Source organism: Pelobates fuscus, chromosome 7 (assembly GCF_036172605.1).
Source record: "Pelobates fuscus isolate aPelFus1 chromosome 7, aPelFus1.pri, whole genome shotgun sequence".
Lineage (NCBI taxonomy): Eukaryota > Metazoa > Chordata > Amphibia > Anura > Pelobatidae > Pelobates > Pelobates fuscus.
The window spans coordinates 85,866,000-85,893,103 of record NC_086323.1 but is presented as its reverse complement, the minus strand read 5'-3'; the positions used below and the strand labels follow the sequence as shown (position 1 = coordinate 85,893,103).

The window sequence follows — 27,104 nt, the reverse complement described above, 5'->3', positions numbered from 1 at the left end:
GAAACTGCAATAATTACTTTGCATGGTTAATGCACCTATAGTGGCTGTCTACCAGACATCCACTAGAGGTGCTTCCAGGCCTTAAAGACTTTTGGTCTTCTGACGCTGAGGACACCAAGCGGTAACTAAATGCCTATAGAAAAGCACTGATATAATGCTTTCTTGTGGGAAAGTCCTAATGTGATTGCGGTGCTCACCTTGGACTGATTTAGAGGAGGAGCGGAGGCAGAGCCTGACCCAGCGCCAACGGACATCGAAGCTAGAATCAGGTAAGTGACAAAAGGTTTTTAAACATCTGTCGGCTGCAGGGGGATGGCGTGGATTGTTCTATAGTGCTACAAATAGAACTTTGTATTCCTAGCACAGAGTTCTGGGCAGCCTGCATCATGTAAGCTGGGGATGCAACTTGCCAGCACATAATTAAACATAGCTCTGGATGTGCAGTGTTTCAAGGATAAAGACTGCACATCTAGCCTCCTACCACCAAAAAGTAGAAGTGGTCATGGTGGTTGGATCAACCCTTTAAAGGACCACTCTAGTGCCAGGAAAACATACTCGTTTTCCTGGCACTAGAGTGCCCTGAGGGTGCCCCCACCCTCAGGGACCCACTCCCGCCGGGCTCTGGGGGGAGGAAGGGGTTAAACTTACCTCTTTCTCCAGGGCCGGGCGGGGAGCTTTCCTCCTCCTCTCCTTCTTCCTTGCGACGTCATCGGCTGAATGCGCATGGGCGGCAGGAGCCGCGCTCGCATTCAGCCGGTCGCATAGGAAAGCATTTACAATGCTTTCCTATGGACGCTTGCGTGCTCTCACTGTGATTTTCACAGTGAGAAGCACGCAAGCGCCTCTAGCGGCTGTCAATGAGACAGCCACTAGAGGTTTTGGAGGCTGGATTAACCCTCAGTATAAACATAGCAGTTTCTCTGAAACTGCTATGTTTATAAAAAAAAGAGGGTTAATCCTAGAGGGACCTGGCACCCAGACCACTTCATTAAGCTGAAGTGGTCTGGGTGCCTAGAGTGGTCCTTTAAGGAGAGATGGAACAGGTTTGCTGAAGGAGTAGCTATCCATTACATTTTTAGCAGTTTAAATAAAATGAAAGTTTAAAATAGTACCATATTATCCCCAATCTGAATCTGTTTGGAAAGGGTATCGCATAATTTTTAAAGTGCTATCCTGGAGACCTCCAGCCCATTCCCTGGCCAGTTTAGCAGAGCTCACCCACCTACCCAGCCAACACCACCGGAAGTTCTTTCCCCAAAGTGGCACTTTTGTGCTTTTGTAACATAAAACGCTGGTAACGTGAGCTTTTATTTTAAAGGCCACTAAGGCACATTTTGTGCCGCAGGTTACAATTGGTTGATTAGCTTTGAAAGTCCTTTTTTTTTTTTAAGGAGTACGAAGATGGCGCCTACTTAGAGCTATAGGTCTAGGAGTACAAAGATGGCCGCTGCTTGACTTCATTCCAAGCTGTGCGACTGCGCGTTATGTATGTCTCGCATAAACCGGAAGGGGTCTAGAAAAAAAGGAGCAGAGGACCGTGTGATGTGAATGTTCCAGTTCTATCGCTTTATATCAAGATATATGTACCCCGGAAACCACTCAGGCATACAGGTACTGGGGGAGCAGTATCTATATATCCATGAATAGGGACATGATTTTATAATGACAAACCATCTGTCACTGGGAAATATTCTTCATTGACTTGTGAATGCTGCCTGGGCTGTCAGTCATTATGTCAGACTGGGTGTCTCTCATTATCATACTGAATAAAAAGGGATCAAGGACTTATCTAGAACAAGCATTTCTTAGTAGTGATCTACACATTATCACAACATAAACATTATGGAACAGCACACAAACAAAAACACAGCTCCAAGTATTCCAGGTCTCTTAAAAGGCATGTTTGTAAAGCAAAAAAAAAAAAGGACATTTAGTCTGGAGGCATGATTATTAAATCTATATTTAAAAAAATAAATAAAAATTATGCATAGCTGTGAAAGATGTTAAACTGTATGTTATTTGTGTTTTCGCAGTTGCAGTACAGGGTTATTGTCCAAACTGCACATCTTTGCAAATAAAATTAAAATTATAAAATTAAAATTGCTGATAAGGAAATATTATTCAACTCCATCATGCCTCTTTTTTTTCTTTTTTTTTTTTAGTGAAATTTCCCACTTAAAGCTACTCTGCTCAGTTTTAATTACATTGTGGGGGAGTGAGATTTACTTACCTGAACCTGTCCTTTGCGGGCACCGGCATCTTCCTCCAGTGGGTCCTGTTCAGCGACAGAAGCTGATGAGACTGCTAACTCTTGCGCATGCACAAGAGTACAGCATTGAGGTCTGTGGAGGAGACCGTGGGATCCTCCATAGACCAAGCTAATCTCTGCAGCCATCACAATGACGGCTGGGGGGGACTGACACTTCTAGTCCCTACTTTGTGTATCTTTTGACACAGTCAAAATGAGTATGTCATAAAGGAGTCACAGTGCTGCTTTAAAGCTGTTCCAATGTAGGGCAAAGTAGGGTCTAATTTGTCTTATGTTAAATTTACGGTTGACAAAAAGCAGAGCTCCGTGGTCAAATGTTTGTCCAATCCCAGCAGCCGTCATGGCTGTGGGATTCATTCATGATCTCTTGAGAGATCCTTCATATATCTCAGTTTTGTACTCTCCTGGCTAATAATGTGTCAGGAATCAAAGAAGATGGTGGCAGCTGTGGGGTACAGCTTTAGATAAGGAAATCTATCTTCCACTGTTCCTCTGATATTACTTATTTAAGAGAAACACTAGTGAATAATAACTTATAATTATATTATAATACTATCCTTCTATTTAATGGGTTTCATAGATCAGTGGTTACCAAATTTATTTTGGACCAAGGCACACTTGAATGATAGAGAAATTGGAACACTGGAGGACTGGTTCCAGGCTTGGAGTAAGATATAGAGAGGAACTGCACACTTCCATATAAAGCTGAAACAGGTGCTCTGAATTGGAGCTGACACAGGCTCCCACAGTTACAATATAATCCAAAGCTGTACGGGCACACAGCAGCTCACTTAATGGCAATATATATTCTACCATAGTGCACCTAAACACAACTTTTCAGCCTTACACTGAGGCCTTTATAAAGCTTGGCAAAGCCCTCAGTGTGAGGACACTACTTAATAAATACTGCTATTAAGTGAGCTGCTGTGTGTCCTTACATGTTTGGATTATATTGGTCCCAGACCCATTCTGCTTAGTATTCGTCTCTTCTCCTAAGGGGATGAAATCAAACCATTCAAAACTGGGTAGTGAAGAGAAACACCAGGGCTCTGGCACCATATCGAGAGCAAGTTGCTTCTTGGAGTGTTCCTTTAAAAGTTTTGTGAACTGGGGTGTGTGTTTGTGCATGAGTGTGACCATGACTTCCTAATTTTTGATTCAGTGTCAATATACCACAAACACAACTAAACAAAATTGACACAGCTAAGGAGGTTTAAATTGCTGTCTGGAATGGTGAACTGAGAGTGGATGCAGGGTGCTTCCTTATAAAACTGTAAACTTTGCAATAATGAGTTCATATATTGCATACAGTTGATAATTTGAACTGATACTAGAAGTATGCAGACTCGCATACATGAGATTTTATTGTCGCAGTTCACTTTTCTGCGTTGGTACTTTTTATGTTCACACACTGGTTGCATTATATACTGACTCCTATTTAATTTTCATAAAGATATATCATATGTACAAAAACAGCCTTATCAGAATGTGTCTAAACATACATACATCTACCGGTGAGGTAGCTCAATGGGCTAATGCATCATTATTATTTATATAGCGCCAACAAATTCCGCAGCGCTTTACAATGGGTGGACGAACAGACATGTAGTTGTAACCAGACAAGTTGGACACACAGGAACAGAAGGGTTGAGGACCCTGTTCAATTATGCTAGAGGTTGAATCTGTTCAACCCTTCGAGGTCGCAGGTTCAAATCCCGGCAGGGTTGACTCAGCCCTTCATCCTTCCGAGGTAGATGAAATGAGCTCCATTAAATTGGGTAAGAGTAACAACCCCTGGATGTTGGGCAAATGTAAAATACCCAGGATGTACTTGGAAACCAGAGTAATCTGAATGTATGTTTCCTGGTTATACTTTTGTTGTTATTGTTTTAGCTCATGTGATGACATAATTTAAAATGTCTGGAATGTCTGCATATTCTAGACAGTCGCCGTGTCAGGTTGGTGAGTGTCTGATTGTTGCTGATGTTGACGTTTAGCAAATACTGCTTGTTTTGCTTCAACATCTCTACTAAATGATCCTACATAAGAGTCAAAGACTACACTTGAGAATATGTGTGTTGGAATCAGACATTTCTCTACCTGCTAAACTCTGTGATTATAATCTTCTTCTCCTTTTAATTGCAGTGAACATCTCTTTTATTATTTGACCAGAAAGTCAGATTTTCTTTCCTGAAAAAGAAAGCATGCCTCCGAAGTTTAAGCGGCACCTCCATGATGAGGAGGTCACGGGATCAATCAAAAGTGAAAGAGTAAGTTGTGAGCAATTAGCAAGTAAGGCATGTATATATACAAATAACCTTCATTTCACTATAAATGGAAGCCATAGCTGCAATCTTTACTTGGAAGTGTCATTTGGGTGACAGATTTTCTTTCCGTACGCCAAACAAATTCACCAATCTCCTATTATGCTGAAATTGGTAGTTTTAGTCCCCACTGCTGTCTTTTCTCTTTGCCTACAATTCCTATTGCTGCATTACAAGCCGGCATGTTTTTGTCTACTACCCCATTTTGAGACACTTACCATACTTACCTTCGCTTGTGTCATTATGTTTTACTTGTTATTGCTGACATCAGAGAAGATTATTTAATTAGTCATTTGTTTTTTCAATATTCCTTTTGTGGCACTGTTTTTATATCGGTGTCTGTTCTACCTTTTAAATAAATAAAATCATTTAAAAAAAAAAAAAAAAGAAGATAAATTGGAGTACAACTTTAACTGATCCATAAACAGGACTAAATGAGCTTTGGCTTTCTAGGCAAGGTACGCTAAACATCTTTTGGTCTCACCTGCTAATGCTGTTTATACAGTATTGAGCATGCATTCATTGCTGCCCCTTGTGTACTAAATGCTATTAGTTTAAAGGGGATCTCTCACTTATCAGGATTTTTAAAATGATATACGCTTGTCCCCTTTATTTAGTAAACATGTGAAGTTTGGAAAAATGTTATTAAACGTAGAAATCAACCCCTTTTATCGGAGGACTGGACACCTCTGCCTTGCCTCTGTCAGTAAATGTTTTTAATGTTGCAATTTTTGCCATTGAACTAGCAGAAAAGGAAAACGTTAAACAGTGTTTCTGTTCGCCTCCTTTCCACTATTGCTCGGACTGTGTCTGTATTTGACTAGATTGTGATGCCACTTGCTAAAAACAGGGTAATACCAGTTATTGACAACTTTTAGTTTTTAGTTAGTGTTGTAATTTCCAGTGCAGTGACGATCTGCCTTAAAGGTTATGTATTAGAATTTTAAATTTGTGGTGAAAAACAGAATGATGTACGCATTGACAGAAGAAGCAGTAATAACACAACCAGTTTTGTATTTGTCATTGGTATTTCCCTGCTGGTGCTCTTTCTTTCTTAAGTCAGTAATTTAGAATAGCATTGCTTGGCATTAAGGGGTGTTGCAAATGCTAAATTGTAGGCTTATTGTCAGGGACGGCCTTTCCTTTTATACCTCTTTGCGAGATTGTACCATCTTAAACCCCTCCCTGTACATTCAACCATTGTATGGCACTGCAAAAGATATTGGTGCTTTATAAATAGGTTAGTAATTAAAAAATTATTACTATACTCAAACTTGACACAGAGTTAAATGTCCACTTTGCCTACTATTGGCATATTAACCAACTCCAGAGGACTTTGGAAACTCTGTGCAATTTAAGCTATTCACAGAACACAAGTAATACATTAAATATATATATATATAATATATCTCATTTTCTTGGACGCAAAGCATGGCAGATCCTAGGTAAAATTTCACACCATATAAAATGGTTTGACAGGTCATTCCAGTGGCATTACATTAGCCTTTACATCTAACACCCACACACTCCTGTGCAGCTTTGGATCTCACAATCCAACTCTGCTAACTTGCTATACTATGAAAAGGAAGGACAATAGCAAAATTCTAGGTGAGGACAGGTTCAGAAGGAGAGGAGTGAAATGTTTGTAAAGTCTCCAACATTTTATTTTTTTATATATATAAATACATTTTTTGTATTTTTTGCACTTGTTGCCCAGGTAAGTTCCATTACATGATGTATTGAAATATAATTGAGTTTCCACATCTTCATTATACAAATACATATTAATTATATAGGTTGACAAACAATTGTCTGCTTTCACATATCCATTCAACGTGTAATCATTTTCCATTTATTTTTTTCACAGAGAAACCTTTTGGAAGAAGACTCTGATGAAGAGGAAGATTTCTTCCTGTAAGTGAATAGAATTTTTTTTTAATTATTTGCATGTAAAAGAATTACCGTACTCAAGAATTAATGAATATGCGCCTACTTTTAAGGAACACTACAGCGTTAGAGGAGCATTGAGGAATGTAGGTTCATGTGTGGCGCTTGCCACAATGTGCCTACAATTTCTCCAAGGAGGATCAATTTATTCAATAATTCTCTATAGCCAACATGACGGCACTAAGCTTGCACACATTACAGTAAGAGTCGGGAAGTAAGATTCTAGACTCTCCTGCCCAGAGGGCTTGGATGCGTAGCTTAAAGCCATGCTTCTTTGCCTTCTAATTAGTTTAATATTTGGATTTTAGGGTGTAGGGAGGGGAGGCAGGACTGCAGGCACTATAACAACTTTAACAAGCTGATTGTATAATATTCTAATGTGCTGATACAATAATACAAGTAGCATGAGCACACATAAATATTTGTTTCACCAAAAGCAATAATTTATTTAGAACTGTTTGTTTTAAATATTTTGGCTTTAGGTTAAATACAGTGGGAGGTTTTTGCTGCCATGGGGATTTTGACTTTAAGAAGACAAGAGCAAAACGCAATTAAAAAACATTTTTTTTTTCTTAACTATGCAGCCTGGATATGCCAATATTAAAACACCAGTGTATTTAGTTGGGACAATTTACAATGCACTCCTTCTTTTTGAAAGATGAATGCTCTTAATTTTGGCTTTTAAATGCCTTTACTATGTCAGAGTTTGTTTGTTGTTTGTTTGTTTTTTGTTTTTTTGTTTTTGGTTTCATAAAATCTTTGGAGGGATTCGTGTAATATTATGTTGGTAAACATGTTGTTTTTCTTTGTAGTACTAAAAGGGCGATCTAGGCATATTTTTCATTGTTTTTAAATTTCCTTTTTTTTTTCATTTATTTTTGCTAGACAATGTCCCTAACAGGCCACAAGACCCTATCCTGTAACGTCTTGTGACACAAGTGACTCTATTCTTCCACCTGATTTAAAAGTCTTGCCTTGGCACACATTGTAAAAATGCAAAGATTGCTCCAGGGTATGTAATACACCCAAACCAGTAATGGTAGATAGTATGAAGCCGGTCCTCTGGAGTTTATCATAGTACACAGAAAAGCAAGGTAACTGCATAAGTGTGCAGTACATTAGAACGCCATTCTATTGCCCAATTATTATGTATCTGCTTTTTCTCTGTATTCTGATTTACTCTGGCGGGCCAGAATCATATTACTCTTTTTATACTATAACACGAATATCGACATTCCTATTGATTTGAGTAAATCACATCTTTTTTTTTTTTTAATTCTTTATTTTTGTAGTGCAAATAAGAACAAACAGCTTGCCATGCCCCAACAGCAATTGACAAGAGAGTCAGGATACAAATTTACAAGCAATAAGGCAATACTTTCACGGTGCACCATTTTGTTTTTAAATATCTATAACAGGATTTTCAAACAAGTTTTGTAAAGCTATCTAGATCAAGATTGTGGTAACTATATCATATAAATAGCAGGAGAGTAGTTCGAGAGTAAATCACATCTTGCATGTCAGTTTTTGCATTTTTACAGGGTGTGCCAAGGCAATATCTTCACCTCATGGGGACGAAAGGGGGATATAAGCATTTATTTGTGTTTATCAAGTGTTGATAATCAATTTGTGCATTTGTATAGCACTTTCTTCTTTATTTAGAAGTTTCCTATAATAGTTGCAACAAAAATTTCTATTCGTTAAATTATTTCACTGGATGTATTCCCACCAGTTTTATACTAAGGGGTTTGCAGCAGGGATGTTTCTGCATAGATAGAAATATAGTAGTACTCACTTGCTTCCATTGAGCAGTTATAGGGTGCCTTTAGTAGCCATTATGCAGCCTTCAATATTCCAAAAGTAAACTGACACTTACCTCTTTATTAGCATCAAAGGAAATGTAGCAATATTTCAACATGCTCTATTTATTCTTCCATAATGATAGGAGTGACAGTTGAAATATTGCTACTTTTTCTGACTCCAATAGAGGATCACTCAGTGCAGCTTGTTTTAATTTTCAATAGGAGCTTACTCCCAGGATTCCATTGCTTAGCTGGCTCCATACAGTAACCTAGCTATGCATAGAACACAATGCAACAATCCAACCTGGGCGTTCTATCAATCTGGGATCTAGCATGATATGAGTGATTTAAAAACAAAAAAACAAAAACTTTTAGTGTAACTGCGTAATATTTAAAAGCCCCAGGTATTTGAACTTCCGTAAGTATTAATAATTCAGGCATATCACTATACAATATTCCAAACAAATAATGAATTCCAGTGTTTGTCTTCATTACGCAGAACTGCATCCTGTGTTGCCATTCAAAGTGATGCTTATAGACTGCACCGATATTACAATTGTTATTATAATTTACATAGCACCAATATTTTACAATATATGAGGATATTTAAAGGGACAGTATAGTCACCTGAACAACTACAGCTTAGTGTAGTTATTCTGATGTCTATAACCTGTTCCTGCAGGCTTTTGTGTTTACATTGGTGCCTAGGAACACCTCGTGGCCACTCCTCAGACGGCAACTAGAAGTGCTTATTGGGCCGGTGCTGACGTTCAGCGTCTTCACGATCTGCATGGAGATGCTGAACTTTCCCCATAGAGATGCATTGATTCATTGCATCTCTATGAGGAAATGCTGATTGGCCAGGCTGGCGTTTGGCCTTGTCTCCTAGCCGATCTCAGCCAATCCAATGCTTTTCCTATAGTAAAGCTTTGGATTGACTGAGATGATCAATTCTGATGTCAACCAAGGAGGCAGATCGGGGGCCGGGTCAGCGCTGGTAGACCGGCATGGCGTTGGAAATAAGGTAAGTTTTTTTATTATCTTTTATGTGGGGGTAAGCCACCTAAATGGTGGGTTTATTATTATAGGATCAGCAATACACATTTGTGTTCCTGACCCTATAATGTTCCTTTAAAGGGTTATTCCAAGCACCACAGCCACTTCAGTAATTTAAATGGCGATGGTGCTTGGAGTCTGTATGTGCAGCAGGCTGTAATGGTTTTTGACTAACCCTGTAACAAGAAGTAATTGACATACACAAATAATGCTGACAAACACAAGGTGAAAAAAGCCCATCACAAACGAATGTCAAATCTTTGAGAAAGGGGGTGAATAAAGTCAAGAGAAAGGAGAGTTTACATTATTCCTCTTTTGCTCTCCAGATAAAATGAGTATTGAATTGTACCTTCTTACTGTGGAGCTTGTTTACTAAACCGTGAATTGTAGTGAACTGAAAGCCAAATTTCTAAATTTAGACAAAGTAACTAATTGTTATAATTATTTTTTCACCGCTTGGTTATTTTAGGTAATATCTTCAATTCTATACAATTCACTGTTTATCAAAATAATTTTGAAAAAGTGAAAATCACCCCCATCACAAACCAAGAGATGCAAAATGTGTTTGTATTATTTATTTTTACAATAGATCAGGTTTAAACATTCTTTTTTAAATAACTGTCATAAAACTGGTAAAGTTAAAGCATTCTTGTTTGCTTATGTTTCTGTAAAATTGTGTAGAAACGGAGTAATATTTAATGTGTACATTTAATATGCTATTTTGGTCTACCATCATTTGATACTCACCCGAATGAATGCTCTGTTTTGCCAGGAGGGGACCTTCTGCTCCTAAGTTTGGACCCAGGAATGACAAGATCAGACAGTAAGTGTGGGAGCCAACTAGGAGTTGAAGTAGTTAAACCAGTTTCTCTTTTACAGTTTTGTAAAATAGGTGACCGTACCTACATTTATTTCACTTTGTATCACTTAAGAAATTGGGTATTTTTTAAAGTTTTCTTTTCCATTTCACATTTAAGCTGAGGAAAGATGAGATTGCATAAGTAGTGACAGAAGAAACTAAAAATCTGGTGACAGAACATGCTCTTAATTGGTTGTTCCAGACTGAGGTTAGACCTTTTATATCATGTCAGGCCTGACACTTCATCAGTATGATTAGGTTTTGTAGGTTAGTGTTTCTCAACCTTTTACAGCAAAATACCCCTGGCGATCTTAAAAAGAAAAAGAAAAAAGAAAATCTTAAAGGACCACTCTAGTGCCAGGAAAACACACTCGTTTTCCTGGCACTAGAGTGCCCTGAGGGTGCCCCCACCCTCAGGGACCCCCTCCCGCCCGGCTCTGGAAAGGGGAAAAGGGTTAAAACTTACCTTTTTCCAGCGCTGGGCGGGGAGCTCTCCACCTCCTCTCCGCACCGTCGGCTGAATGCGCATGCGCGGCGAGAGCTGCGCGCGCATTCAGCCGGTCGCATAGGAAAGCATTTACAATGCTTTCCTATGGACGCTTGCGTGCTCTCACTGTGATTTTCACAGTGAGAATCACGCAAGCGCCTCTAGCGGCTGTCAATGAGACAGCCACTAGAGGATTAGGGGAAAGGCTTAACCCATTTATAAACATAGCAGTTTCTCTGAAACTGCTATGTTTATAAAAAAAAAAAATGGGTTAACCCTAGCTGGACCTGGCACCCAGACCACTTCATTAAGCTGAAGTGGTCTGGGTGCCTAGAGTGGTCCTTTAAGTACCCTGCATTGAGAAAATTATTTTGATTGATTTAAATTCCAAATCAAAAATGTAGACATTGATATTTAAGTTAATCTCATATTGGAGAATAAACCTGATTAGATAGTAACAAACAAACAAACAAACAAAAAAAAAAAAAAATATATATATATATATATATATATATATATATATATATATATATATATATATATATATATATATATATATATATATAAATGCAGAAAGTAGATAGAGCACTCCAGAGGTCTTTGTTCAGAAGTGGTTTATTCGGTGAAGAAAATCACCGGTCGCATTTTTGTGACGTCACTATCCGCCGACAGAATCACTACGGCACCGGTTTCAATTACAGCATAGCGTCCACACATGGTTTGGGGATACACAGCTTTCTCAGGTTAGTGATTACTTTGTTATTGGCTAGGCTATATAATGTCACTGTTGCACTTGTTTTAATATCTTGACAAAGACCTTAGGGTCGAAACGTTGATTTTCTTCACCGAATAAACCACTTCTGAACAAAGACCTCTGGAGTGCTCTATCTACTTTCTGCATACATATCTACGCTCTGCAGCACCGAGGCTTTTTTACATTTTGTATCATCTTTAAGGTAGAGTGCCAGACTTTGAACTTTTTATATATATATATATATATAAATATATATATAATTTTTTTTTTTTTTTTTTTTTTTTTTTAAATATGACCTAATGTAAATATTGTATATGTAAGTAGAGTCTAAACTATTAATTTGAAGTATAAAAGACACAGAATGAAAATATAATACACATACCATAGGTACAAAGAGGACATTAACACACACTCTGAGGACTCACACATTTACACACAAAGGATTTTGACACACTGACATACACACACAGGGGACATTGAAACACACACACTCAGAGGATACTGACTCACACATTTACACACCAAGGATATTGACACACACAGGACACACTCTTACTGATTTGACACAGACATACACACACAGGGGACATTGACACATAGGAAAATGACAAACACTCACACAAAGGACACTGACACTCTCACTGATTTGACATTCACTGTTTAACACACACACTGACATATATACACATTTTCTCATATGCCATATTTGTTTTAATTAATTTGTTATTTAAAGGGACATGCCAGACCCCTGAAGTACTTAAGTTTCTTGAAAAGCTTTGTGTGAAGAGTATACAGTACTGCAGATTTTAATTGACATATAAATTATACTGGTTACATCCCTCCTGGCTTTTTAGTGTAGACAACAGGTCCTGTTACTTCTTGGTTTGCTTATTTGCACTGAACTCAAAAGGCAGAAATTGCCCAGAATTGGCCCGAGATTTTGTAATTGGGTACAGACCTTGTATAGAGGTTCCTCTGCTAATGTCCGTGTTAATGGTCAACTGTCCAACTCCTTTATTATTAGTAATGGCACCCGTCAGGGCTGCCCATTGTCCCCTCTTCTCTTTGTTCTAGCATTTGAACCTTTTTTAGAGGCTATACGAAAGAACATAGACATTAAAGGGTATAAGTATACGGGAGGAGAGGTTAAAGTAACTACTTTTGCCGATGACGTTTTATTTACGCTTATAGAACCCCGATATACATTTCCTTATGTTCACGAGGAATTGGAGAAATTTGGTGGCTTATCTAATTTTAAAGTAAATTCAGATAAATCTGAAATACTGGGAGTGGGGATAAATGTAGGAATTAAAGAGGAACTACAAAAGCTATATAATTAATTATAAGTGGACAGACACTAGTATAACATATCTAGGGACATTACTGACGATACAGCTAAAATACTTATACAAATTGAATTATGGGAAACTATTGAGAAAGATTGAAGAAGATCTAAAAAAATGGAATCAGGCCTCCTTCACATTGATTGGGAGAGTTAATATTATACAAATGATGATTTTACCTAAGATATTGTACTTATTTCAGACATTGCCAGTCTTATTGCCAAGAGACTTCTTTAGAAAATTGCGATCTACATTCCTTTCATTTATATGGAATTATAAAACTCCACGTATTGCGTATAATACATTGACACTACCTATTGAGAGAGGTGGCTTGGGCCTTCTGCATATCTATAGATACTATGTTGCGGTATTATGTGCGCGAATTAGAGAATGAACGGCTATAGATAAGGGGAAGCCATGGTATAGGATAGAACAGGACTTTATGAAGGTGAAGTTGGAGACCCTGCCTTGGCAGAATTGTAAATTAAAATTACTATCTCCATTTAAACATCCAATTATAAATCATACCGTACAGACGTGGAGAAGGCTTAAAGATAGATGGGGGTTATCCCCGGGACTATCGGTATTTTTTCCAATAGCATCCAATTTGGAATTCCAGTTTGGGCCAAGCCGTAAACTATTGGAAAAGTTAACCAGAGATGCAGACCCTTCAGTAACAAGTTTAATAACAGATGAAATACCCAATAGAATAAGAGAGTTCCCTTTATGGGACAATATGACAGCGCTTATAGATATAATGGGGATTAGATATGTAAAGTCTTTTTATAAACCAAAAAGTGCTACCATATTGGCAGACGAGAGAACAGAGTTCGAGTTACTTTGTGGTCCTGGAATAGAGAAGAAGCGTTATCTGTCCAGTATATATAGTTTAATTCATAAGGGTGCTATAGAGAAGACTGTCCCTTCATTCCAATTGAAATGAATGCAAAGGTTTGAATATTCAAATGGACAGCAACGATTGGTCATTTCTGTTCAAAATGGGGATGAAGGCACAGGTGAGCACCTCTAGGAAATTTTTTTTTTTTTTAAAAGAGTTACTAGATGGTACAATACTCCGGATCGACTTAAAAAATATGGAGCACTGGCTTCGGATGATTGATGGAGATGTGGTGAGAGGGGAGCGAATATGGAACACATATGGTGGGAGTGCAAAATTATTGGGAGCTATTGGCTACAGGTATTGTGTGTTATTTATAACATTTTTCCAATGCTTGATCAATTATCCCCATCCAAGATTCTGTTGGGCTAGCCAGCTTCCTTCAAGGAGAATAACAAACAGATATTGTTGAGTTATTTATTGAATGAGGCAAATGCTCTGATCCCGCTGTTTTGGCTTAAATCTAGTATTCCGATTAAAGAACAATGGATTCTTAGAGTGGAAGCTTTAAGGGAATTTGAAGACGTTCATTGGGCCACTCAGGGGAAGAGAGACCATTACGATAGGATATGGGGACTATGGCTAACGTACTGGGCAGAAACACCATAGTAAGACAATACCATAGTAAGACTACGTTAAGACATACTCAAGACAAGCTAATAGACCACTAATGATAGAAGTTTTGGCAGAACTTTTTTTTCTCTTTGTTTTTGTTTCTTCCTTCTTCTTTTCTTTTTTTTGTTTTTTTTTCCTTCTCTGTTTTTCTCTTTTCTCTTTTCTTCTCCTTTTGCGATTATTCTAAGCAAATTATGATATGGGATCTTGATAATGTTATTTGGCAATGACATAAAGCGGTCCCAATATCTGATGAAAAAAAAAAAGAAATTGCCCAGAGCACCTGCTTGTATTTGGGTAGTGGAGTGTCCCTTTAAGTCCACCCAGCCTCCTTACCAGTGCAGGGCTTCTTTAATTTTCGTGCTTTTCTAGCATTGCTCTTTGTTAGGAGTGACCACGTAACCCAACTACTTTACCTTAGTGCACAGCTGGCCGCCTCCTGGGGGGAGGCAAAGGTGGCTAGCTCAAGGCGTACCCCGTCTTTGGTGAGTGCACCACTAGGGTTATGCGTTCCACTGGTTAAGAAATAAGGTTGTTGGGTCTTGTACATTGCAAAGGGTTCTTGAACCAGTGGCTGTCCGAGTGATTAGAGTGGCTTTAGGCAGCAGTGTAAACACTACATTTTTACAAAAAAGGCAGCGTTTACAATGCTCACCCTACAGGTACATGCTTTATGTACAAGAACCACCACATTCGCAGTAATGTATTATGAATGTATATTTATGGGATCTGCACACTGCTTCTACAATATAGATTTTAAGAAAACAAAGATAATGAAACTGCAGTTTTTTTTATTTTATTTTATTTTTATTTGTGTGTGAAATAGTGGCAGAAAAAGGAGTCCTAACGTTTAATAAATGGGGTCTGATTAAAATGCCTTTTTAAAAGAAACCTGTTTTTATTAAGTGTTTCTCCTTTAGGTATGTTTCATTTTTAATTATACCAGCATACACTTGAATAACATTACTTAAGCGAGAACTTCAGAATTCAGATTTTCTATTATCCAAAATAATTCGATTTTTGAAACTTATATTTTAGAGTAATATTCTATCCCCTCTGTAAAAATGTGTTGTAATGCCACATTCTTGTACCATGACTGCACTAATCTCAAGGCCCAGAAAAGTTATTCATTACCCAAAGCTTTCCATAAAGTACCAGATTTTACCTTTAAAAAAAAAAAAATATTTATCTTGAACTGAATTATCAAGAGATACCATCGTTGTCTGAGAGCGTTAGAGTAAAAATATGTGTATTTTATAATGATTGAAGTTTATCCAGAGTAATCTTCTAATGTTTTTATTCCATCCACATGATTCAAAGCATCAGTTACCCATAGTAAGCTGTGGATTTCCACACTGAAGTCATGCCAATGACTGTTGAGCACATTAAACCTGGGTAACTTGGATATTGAGCTTTTAAACTCTTCCTAAAATGTGTTTGATACTTCAAGCAGGTCTATTACTTTGCAGATTTAGTTTTTTTTTCTCAAAATGAATTTTTGTTTTTTCAAAAAAATTACAACAAAAATTACAATTAAAAGTATCAGGATTAGTATATGTTGATCAGGAATCTTCATATAACGACAGGATAGAGACATGATTTTCTTATACTGGCTGTGCAAATATATATATATATATATATATAGGTACAGTCTTGGTTTTCGAGACAACCCCAAAGTAGTAGATAAATTGTGATGTAAGAGGGAGAAGAGAAGTGTGCCGGTAAAGGTAGACTTCAGAGTCTAGGCTTTAATTGTGGGCGGGAAGGGGTCTTGGTCTGAGTATAGACGTTTTCCAATGAAGTGTATATCTTGTGTGATTGGGGTAAGACCACTCTGTGTCTCATTTGCCCCTTGTCCAGCCGGCTCCTCTGTCTCTTTTGCCACTTGGCCGGTGGCCTTTCTTTGTCTCTTTTTGCCCCTTGCTGGCCTTTTTGTGTCTCCTTTGCACAGCGGACGGCCCTTTTGTGTCTCCTTTGCCCGGCGGATGGTGCCTTTTGAGGCCATACACCATCATGGGTATAGGAAAACAAAATGGAAAAGGGAGCTCACTCTCATGCTTCAGCACACAGAGATCACTGCTGGACAGCTGGCAGAGCCCAGCACCAATCCTGCTGCAGAAGGCAAGGAGGGAGACATCTTCAGGGTTTTTTCTGACCATGAGGGTCTCCTAAACAATAAAGAGACACTGTGCCATGCTTGGGTGGGGTGGATAGGGCTAAAATAATTGTTATCTTTTCCATGGCATTTAAAAGTCTAAGAGCACTGTCAGTACTGCTCAAAGCCCTCCTGTCAGTCTGGGGCCATTAACCCCCCCCCCCCCCCCCCCCCCCATGTATCAAAAGATAACCAGGGGGTCATTGGTATTAACAGGAATTTTACCGCAGCTGGTACATTTTACTGCATGATGATCTATGCTGTCACTGGGCATTAAAGCCATACACTGCATGACGGCATAAACCATCATGTGGTCCTTAAATGGTTAAGATCTGTTGCAAGGAAGAAAAGATAATACATATAAAGCACATGGCAAAGGATGAGTACAATCATTCAGATACAAAGGGAAAGGAAAGGAAAACTTAAAGAATACAAACATGACAGAGCCACTTTAAGTTTAAAGGTTTTGGGATATCCATATATGCAGTGGTGTTTAAACGGGATCATATTTTTCAGGTTTAATATTCCCTTGTCGTATCATGTCTCAATTCTCTATTAGAGTTTAATCAATTTGTTTACAAAACTTTAGCAACACCTCCCCTGGATGCGAGTTTCACAACCTCATTACGAACACCTGAAAAAAAAACTTTTAATACTTTCTAATATTATTATCAGTGTGTTTTGATTTAGATGTTATCTCCTGCTAATTTGCCTGCTCGAGCCCACTGCAGCCTCCTGTGTGTGAATAAAGTTCAAATAACAGAGCAGGAATAGCATGTTGTATAATGAAAACTTTTAAAATATATATATATATATATATATATATATATATATATATATCTATATATCTATATCCAAACAATGCTGCACTCACTGAATCCTCCAATTGCTGCCCGGTGCTGATCGGCAAAATATAAACAGGAAAGTAGATAGCACTCCAAGGTCTTTTTTTCAATAAAAATTAACTTTTTATTCTCCAAGTTTAAAAATCAACGTTTCCTGTTTATATATATATATATATATATATATATATATATATATATATATATATATATATATATATATATATATATATATATATATGTATATATATATATATATATGCAACAGCCAGGAAAGGCATCGTTACATAACTCCTAAACGGCTTGAGTAGTGACACTGTAGGGACATGACATATACACCAAAACGGCTTCAATTATTTAAAGTTGTTTTGGTGCTTACAATTTCTCTCTAACTCCTGTTTTCAAGTGTTGCAATACTATTGGAAGATATTGGATGTGTAGGTATTTTCAAACTAATTAAAAAAATACTCTCTAGAACCTATCATGTCCCACTACTTTATAGTTATTTTTACTTTTAATTTGGATATTGTGCAAGCAATTTTGCTAGCAAATGTATCAATTGGGAGAAAATCTAAAAAGTGGATTTCCCTCCCACTTGTCAATAAATTCGTGGGCATAGACTCTATGCCGAGGAATTGATTGATAAAGGAGAGAAGAGGGGGAAAAAAGGAAACCTCCCCTAGGCAGTCCTTTTGCTCTCCAACTATAGCAATCACAGTGGATGCGCTGTGGTTTCTATGGTAACTCCCTAACCGGCGGCGCTAGCACTGGCTAGGGGGTAATGGAAAGGAATGACTTGCGTCCCTCCATTCAGACCCCAGCACACTATCAATGAAGCCAGCATGTAGGTGTCATGAAGGTGGTTTGTCCTGCTTGGCGAAGTGTCCCCAAGCAGGGTAAATTATTGAAGAGAGCAGGAGGAGTTATGGTGGACCAGAGGTGGGTATACCATTCAACCTCCATGTTATGTGGATAGAATCCTTATACGTTTTGCATAAAAAAGAGAAACAAAATAGCTGGATGAATGGAATAATTAGGAAGCCAAGCTAGAAAAGGTGTACTTTTGCAGGACTCTGGCCATTCAAATTGTTTTTGTTCCCAGTGGAGATGCCAGCAATGTGTTTTAAAGTTCTGTCACCAGTCTCCCAATATTGCGTCTTTCCACACGTGTTTCATTTGGAAGCAGTACACCGGAATGCACATAAAATCCCATCTAAGGCTTCGTAAGCCAGGATGTTTTTTTTTTTCAATCACAAAGCTGTGAATAATTTTGTTCCAAAACAACTGCGCCACCCTTAACCCCTTCACTCCCGTAGACATTTTTTTTAGAGAAACAACGGAGAAAGCCTATTAGCAAAACATTAAAATAAAAAATTAAATAAAATGTGTTCAATATTAAAAGGACTAATCTATAGCGAGTTCTAGTGGAGGCCTGTGTGCAAAAATATTTTTTTATTTAACAAACAAATGCAGATAACTTTAGGAACAGGCAGGACTGATGTTCAAATCCAACATCAAGTGTTGAAAGTGTAAATATACTACCAGCAGCTAGTAGAAATAGTGATATGGCTGGGTGATTGGAAACAGCTGGTGTAACAGTCAGTGTCTTGCATACTTCAAAGGAAATTGTAATGGGGAATATCACAGGACAGTCCGTCTACATCCCTATTTTCCCCTTTAATGATGCTATTTGACCTTTGTTCTCCAGGCACCAAGTAGAGTTCAGGGTTAAGGAAGGCTAACTCTGCAAAATGCCTTCACGCAAATTGTTCATAACCTAGGAGAATGTGATCTACTCTCTGTAAATAGTGTTGGAGGAATTATCCAGCTTGCAAAGCTAGAAAATCAGTCGCCGCTCGGGGAACTAATTCTTCTAGAATAAATGGGACTATTTTCCTAACTAGGTAATAAAGAATAACACTTCATCTAGTATTTTACACTAGTACCAATACAGGGAGTGAGCACCAGTCCATGCATGTTTGGAATGTATTGCTGCCTAAAGAGATAATGTGTCCTTAAATTTCCAGTTCAACGGAACTTGAGATTGGTAGAGTTAGGTTTCTATAATGAAGTTCGACTGATTATTTATTTATTTATTTATTTATTTATATATATTTGTACACACAAATTTAGATGCCAACCTACATTGATGTTAATTGTCAATTGTGATGTGAAGAGGGCCTTTCTCAGTTTATAATGTAGAGATTATATAAGAATACTGCTCCGGCAAATTAAAGGAGCACTTCAACTTTCTAAGGGTATTTATGTGTGAGGAGTCACACATAAGTTTAGTCACTTCATAAAAGTGCTGATTTCTATGACAAATTGGCATTTTTATAATTAACGAACCCCCAATTGGCTGTCAAATGTAACTGCCAAGGAGGTTTGCTCCCGGCTTCCTTTAGCTACCCCGAGCATACTTTCTCTGGGACCTTGCATCAGACCAGTGTTTGCGCACACAGCACAGCGTTCAGAGTGGAGGAAAACTCCAGAGGCTCTGAGAACATTTAATTTCTCTTCCGGGGAAAAAGGTGAGGGCTTGTAAGGGCTTCTTTTCATAGGATCTGCTGCTTTTTTAAGTTATTTAAAGTTATACTCCCAATAAATACATGAAATAAAAAAAAAAAAATTAATGCAATGAATGGGAAAAAAAATTTAAATGCATGTATTTATTGGGAGTATAGCTTCTAACCGTGATTTATTTTTGTCAAGTGTTTAGCATTTGTTGGTGTCTGAATGATACTACACATTCATTTTTCAGCGCACAGAACCAGGTGGATGAAGTCATTGACGTCATGCAGGAAAACATCACCAAAGTGATAGAAAGAGGAGAACGGTTGGATGAACTTCAGGACAAGTCGGGTAAGCAGCTAAATAAGTCATTCTAGAGAAAATGTCTTTTAATACGTGTTCTCATGTTTTCGAACTTATAGATTTTGCTATTTTTACCTAGCTTTCCCTGTTTTTTTTTTGTTTTGTTTTGTTTTTTTTAGTTCCTTTTACAATCTTTTTATTTTATTTTTTCGCAACATATAAACTACTAAGTGTTTGGGGCAAAATTTCTGAAAGTAAAGTTTAAATGTTGTTTTTTTTTTTTTTTTGCTGTGCATAGATATGACGTTCTTGAATGGAAACAAAAACGAACATTTTGCTTGAATGGAAACAAAAACGAAAATTTTTTTAAACTTAAAAAAATAACTGAGTGTGACAGGTTGACTGTGTTTGAGGGATGAGTGTGACAGGTTGACTGTGTTTGAGGGATGAGTGTGACAGGTTGACTGTGTTTGAGGGATGAGTGTGACAGGTTGACTGTGTTTGAGGGATGAGTGTGACAGGTTGACTGTGTTTGAGGGATGAGTGTGACAGGTTGACTGTGTTTGAGGGATGAGTGTGACAGGTTGACTGTGTTTGAGGGATGAGTGTGACAGGTTGACTGTGTTTGAGGGATGAGTGTGACAGGTTGACTGTGTTTGAGGGATGAGGGTGACAGGTTGACTGTGTTTGAGGGATGAGGGTGACAGGTTGACTGTGTTTGAGGGATGAGGGTGACAGGTTGACTGTGTTTGAGGGATGAGGGTGACAGGTTGACTGTGTTTGAGGGATGAGGGTGACAGGTTGACTGTGTTTGAGGGATGAGGGTGACAGGTTGACTGTGTTTGAGGGATGAGGGTGACTGTGTTGGGGGGATGAGTGACAGGGTGACTGTGTTGGGGAGATGAGGGTGACAGGGTGACTGTGTTGGCGGGATGAGGGTGACAGGGTGACTGTGTTGGCGGGATGAGGGTGACGGTGAATGTGTCTGGGGTAAGTGTGATAAGGTGACTGTTTGGGCAGGTGAGTTTGACAGGGTGACTGTGGGTGGGGTTTATGAATGTGACAGTGTGGCTCTGAGTGGAGATGTGAGTGACAGGGTGACTATATGTGAGTGAGTGTGGCATGGTAACTGGGTGTTGGCAGGTGAGTGTGACTGTGTGGGTGTGGATGGGTGACGGTGACATGGTGACTGTTTAGAGGGGTGAGTTTGAAAGGGTTGCTCTGGGTGACTGTGTGTGGGGGAGTTAGTGTGGCATGGTAACTGTATGTGAGAAGTTACTGTGGGGTAGTGATGTGATAGGGTAAGTTGCGGGGTAGGTCTTAGAAGCAAGTCCCACTGCGGGACTTTGGGAGAACAGGTGGTCAAACCAGACAGACCTAAACATGCTTGTAAAAGTTAAATGTAAAATGTTCTCCATGACCACCAATATGTTTGGTTTTGTCCTATTATTTTGAACCACAGAAAGTTTATCAGACAATGCCACAGCATTCAGCAGCAGATCAAGACAACTCAGAAGGCAGATGTGGTGGAGGGAGTGTAAGGTAAGAGTAAGAACTGAAAAAAAGCCATATTTATTTTGAACAAGAATTACGTGTTTTTTTTTGTTTTTTTTTATCCATTAAATGAAATAAGTCCGCAGTCTGAATTTTTCAGCCATCGAAAAACGCAGTAGCACTAAAAGCAGTTGTCACTTTAAAGGGACACTCCAGTGCCAGGAAAACAAATCGTTTTCCTGGCACTGCAGGTCCCCTATCCCTCCCACCCCCCATCCCATGTTGCTGAAGGGGTTAAACCCCTTTAGTGACTTACCTGAGACCAGCGCCGATGTCCCTCGGCACTGGTTTAGGGTCCGCCCACACTCCTCCCCCGCCGACAGGGAAAAACCGATTGCGCATGCTCGGCCGCCTGCGGGGGAGACTTAATGCGCATGCGCGGCAATACCGCGCACGCGCATTAGACCTCTCCATAGGAAAGCATTGAAAATGCTTTCAGTGCTTTCCTATGGGAATTTTAGCGACGATGGAGGTCCTCACATAGCGTGAAGACATCCAGCCACTAGAGGAGGAGTTAACCCTGCAATGTAAATATTGCAGTTTATGAAAACTGCAATATTTACAGTTGCAGGGTTAAGGGTAATGGGAGTTGGTACCCAGACCACTCCAATGGGCAGAAGTGGTCTGGGTGCCTGGAGTGTCCCTTTAACATTTTGCATGTTTTTGTAATTAACATATTGATTTAAAGCAGATATTATCACATTCATAGATATGAGTTTAATTTCATGCATAGAACTCATTTACTGACTTAATTACTTGATAATAATAATGATGTTTGTTTATTTCTTCTTCAGATGAAGGCAATTGTGGCCCTGGTTATCATTCTCATTCTGCTAGTGATTATCAGTAAGTTTTTTAGTTTTTTGTTTTTCTCCCCTAAAACCTCCTAAAATCTTATTGCATCAGTTAAGTGTATCGGGAACTATTGATGCGTTCATGGTTACCAAAGAAATAAAACCTTCACATCAATTAGAGCATACATAACACTAACACGTACCTGATTCACATTCATCAGTGTTATTACAGTTTAGTTTGGAATGCATTTTGCAGTTGGCATAGATGGTACAAAGATTGGCTAACTCTCATATTGAAGTGCTATCATCTTTAAATGTTGCACACTAATGTTAAAACAAGTTTCAGGGAGCTATATATAGTACCTTTAGTGGTGAGTATGGGATGACATTTTTACAGGATTTGCAGATTACTCTTTTTTAGCAACTCCATTTTTGTCCATCTTTGCTAGTTTGGCATTAAATTTGCAAATGTAGGTGTTAAATGAACACCCTGTCTCCAAAACCACTTAATCTCAATTAATTTGTAATGGAAGCAGCAGTTATTGGTGCCCTTTAATCCAATAAGGTAAGGGGGTGTAGGGATCTAGCATATGTCTGAGAGGTTGCACCCAGGGTCTCTATTCCCCATAAAGATGTCATTATGATGAAGGTGTTATAGGGATGGAGTGTCTCTTTAATTTTATAATCCCTGAGTTTGCATACAATTCTGTGTCTCTTCTCTTCTAAGGATCCATAAGGGAAAAAATTGGATACATAACTAGACTTCCGGGGTTATTCACTAAAGTGACAATTGCCAGTAATTTGAAGTGAATTTTAATATTAAAGGGATACTATAGTGCCAGGAATAAAAATCTGTATTACTGGCACTATACCTCCCTCGGCCTAACAGCTCCCCCCTTCCCATTAAATAAATAGTTAAACATGCTTAATTTACCTTTTCCCATTGCCAATGTCCCTCAGTGCAGGCTTGAAGTTCTGCCTCCTATGACGTCCCGCGAAAAGTGGGTTCTAATGCACATGCGCAGCAAATGCCTCATGCGCATTAGACCTCCCCATTAAATCAATGCTTTCCTTTGGGGAAAAATCTGACACTGGAGGTCCTCATGCAGAGCGTGAGGATGTCCAGTATCAGATACCGGACCAAAGGTCCGTTTCAATTCAGGAAGCACTCTACTGGTTCTTGGTAGACAGCCACTGAGGGCAAACTTAGAGCTGCAATGTAAACTGCAATGTTTAACATTGTAGCACTAAGTGCAAAAGGTACTCTGCACCCGGACCACTTCAATGAGCTGAAGTGGTCTGGGTGCCTACAGTGTCCCCTTGAGGCCAAAATAGGCAAAACCAGGATTGACTTCGATATTTTTTTTTTTAATGTAGCTATTCTGGTCTAAATTTGGAAGTTAATCTTAAATTCCCCTGAATTCTACATTTAGCAAGTAACCGTTTGTGACCCGTAAATTCTATTAAAATGTGTAATCTCAAGGGTGAAAACCAAAAGGCCATTAATGGAAAGGCATTATTCCATCTCTTAAACCGCTAAGTCACAATTTCAAACATTTTCTCCTTTAATAAAAGCCAAGATAAAAAGTACAATATATGTCACAATACACAGTCTGTATGCATGTAATTTCATACTGTGCCATTGGTTTTCACAATTTTTGGTACGACTGCCTGGGTCGCAGCCTCTGTTTTTTTTTGTTGTTGTTTTTTTGTTTTGTTTTTTATACAATTGATGGAGGCGATCTTAGCTAGGTCCAATGTACTGATTTCATTATAAAATAAGGGTCCGTTGGTGTAAAGTGAAAATCATTGGTCAGTGCCATTAATGGGATGTTCTGCAGGCTGATGCAAACAGAACACATCCACAGGCTAAGCAGCAGTCAGAGCACTTTAAGTGCAATTATGTATGTGTTAATTACACAGTATACAAACAAGTTATTATTTATTTATTTTTTGCCAATGAATATAAAGTTTCACAATACATGGCATGATGTTTATTAAAATTTGTTGAATATGCAATAATGTCACAATAAGTATTGTTCTCCCCCTCCAATGATTCTCTCCTCCATTCCCCCGACATTTCAGATAAAAAAAAGTACTATAAGGTTTGCACTGAGTGACTTTAAAGGAACACTATAGTCACCTAAATTACTTTAGCTAAATAAAGCAGTTTTAGTGTATAGATAATTTCCCTGCAATTTTACTGCTCAATTCACTGTCATTTAGGAGTTAAATCACTTTGTTTCTGTTTATGCAGCCCTAGCCACACCTCCCCTGGCTATGATTGACTGAGCCTGCATGAAAAAAAAAACTGGTTTCACTTTCAAACAGATGTAATTTACCTTAAATAATTGTATCTCAATCTCTAAATTGAACTTTAATCACATACAGGAGGCTGTTGCAGGGTCTAGCAATCTATTAACATAGCAGGGGATAAGAAAATCTTAATTAAACAGAACTTGCAAAAAAGAAAGCCTAAATAGGGCTCTCTTTACAGGAAGTGTTTATGGAAGGCTGTGCAAGTCACATGCCGGGAGGTCTGACTAGGGTTCATAAACAAAGGGATTTAACTCCTCAATGGCAGAGGATTGAGCAGTGAGGCTGCAGGGGCATGTTCTATACACCAAAACTGCTTCATTAAGCTAAAGTTGTTCAGGTGTCTATAGTGTCCCTTTAACAAAGTTTAATTTAGATTGCTCAATTATTTTCCACATTTAGCCGATAGCCCTCAATTTCGGTTGTATTTCCACCAAGGGAAATTCGTAATTTGGAACAGAAAGAACAGACAAAAAGCTGCCTACACTGAGCATTTGCTTGGGGCTTTTGAAAAGTTGGAGGGACACACTGTAATCCAAGCATCCGGTTACTGTCAAAATATGTGTACAAAATGACTACCTTACCATCTGGATAACACAATCTGGGAGTTTTAAAAGCTGATGCATGTTCTTAAAGGCACACTACATATATTGGGCAAATTGGGTAGATTAGGTGACCGTTCTCTTTGAAGAGTGTATATGCGTGTAAAATAAGTGTTTGTATTATATATTATATATAAAATATATCGCACAAACACATACCTATCTTGGAAATCCATTGTTGAATGCATTTTATGATGGAGTACTATGTACTTATCTTTTAGAGGTGGGAATTAAATAACTACACACTGAACAGCATCACTTGGTACACATTTAATTTGCAATTAAAGATTTTTGTGGATTTTTTCCCCCCAAAACCTATGCAATAAAGTACATTAAAAAAAGAAAGAAAGAAAAGCTTTCAAAGATACAGTTAACCCTATTAAAACAAACAGTGCACTTTTATTTATTTATTTAAATATTAACTTTTCTCCTTTTTCACCTTTATATATATTTTTTTCTGTTTTAAGGTTTTTTTTTATTTGTTTAATATATTCTATAAAAAGAAAGATGTTGCATTTGATGATGCTGTTTTGAGGTGTGGTTTTCTGCTACATAGTTTCACATTTGTTTTCAGAATTGTTCATCTGTATATGACTGTGCCACCTGTAACTATCCCTTTTGCTTCCTCTGCAGTACCCATAATTCTGAAGTACCGCTCCTAACTTTCAGTTTGAAAGCCCCAATGGAGATTCTGAAAACACAGCAAACCCTCTGTACAGAACGGTGTATTTTTTTTTTTTCTGTTGTCAGTTTATCCCCTTCATGCCTGAGGGAAGTGCATTGTATTGTCTTGTTATGCATTTGCCTTTCTGCTTCAAGCAGAGGGGGCAGATTAACATTCCTCATGGACATTTTGTACAGAGACAAATTTATGTAATTGAATAAGAAGATATGTGTTGGGAAAATCCTCAATCATTCTATTTATTGTTTTGTCACTTTAAATTATTATTTTTTTTTCCTAGCATGAGGTAAACTTGACTCATCAGATATTTCTGGATATTTTCAGAAATTTTGCTCACCTACCGGTTAGGTGAAACAATGCTACTGATTTCTTTCTTTAATTAGATGGGCATTTTTCATTGTGTCTGTGCACTAATTTATAAAAAAAAAAAAAAATAGAATCTGGAATTATGATGAATTTGCACATAATCTGTGATTTGCACACTTATTTTGTACATAACAAAACTGTTGTGTCATACTAGACAGAAAATGATTATAGTTCTTCAAAAAGGGTTTTGTGTGTGCAAATGTGAGCATTCCACTACAGCTTACAAAAAATATTGGCTTTGCTTTAGAGCCGCTGATGTATAGACCTTGATGATAGTAAACTGGCAGAGAATTAAAGGTAATGAGTGTGGTTGGATTAGTTTTGCACTGATGACTTAAGGTATCTAATACAGTTTTCATATCATTTGCAACTCCTTATCCATTTCTTAAATAAGCAGCTTTTTATGAAATTGTCTTTTTAAAATAGTTTTTGGTGCTTCAGATTAATTGCAAGTGAAATCTCAGTTCTTCAGGCCAACTACATTTAAATGCTTGTAATTAAGTAACCTTGAGAATCCGTGTCAGACGGCCTTGCTCAGTCCCTTTCTTATTGTGACCTATCCTTGCTACCCAGAGCCCTTTTGGGAAAGCTGTTCAGGTGCAGCTCATTGTAATTTTCAGAGTAT

At 38.1% G+C, this 27,104-nt stretch overlaps 1 protein-coding gene across 1 annotated transcript; it reads left to right on the top strand.

Moving 5' to 3' along the window:
• Positions 1-1,476: 1,476 nt before the first annotated feature.
• Positions 1,477-27,104, top strand: VAMP4 (vesicle associated membrane protein 4). The gene is made up of 8 exons (XM_063426166.1): positions 1,477-1,611; positions 4,415-4,539; positions 6,461-6,507; positions 10,171-10,221; positions 20,113-20,213; positions 21,628-21,707; positions 22,514-22,565; positions 26,065-27,104. Exons 2-8 carry the CDS (start codon positions 4,474-4,476, stop codon positions 26,091-26,093), a joined length of 426 nt encoding a protein of 141 aa, XP_063282236.1. The 5' UTR covers positions 1,477-1,611; positions 4,415-4,473; the 3' UTR covers positions 26,094-27,104.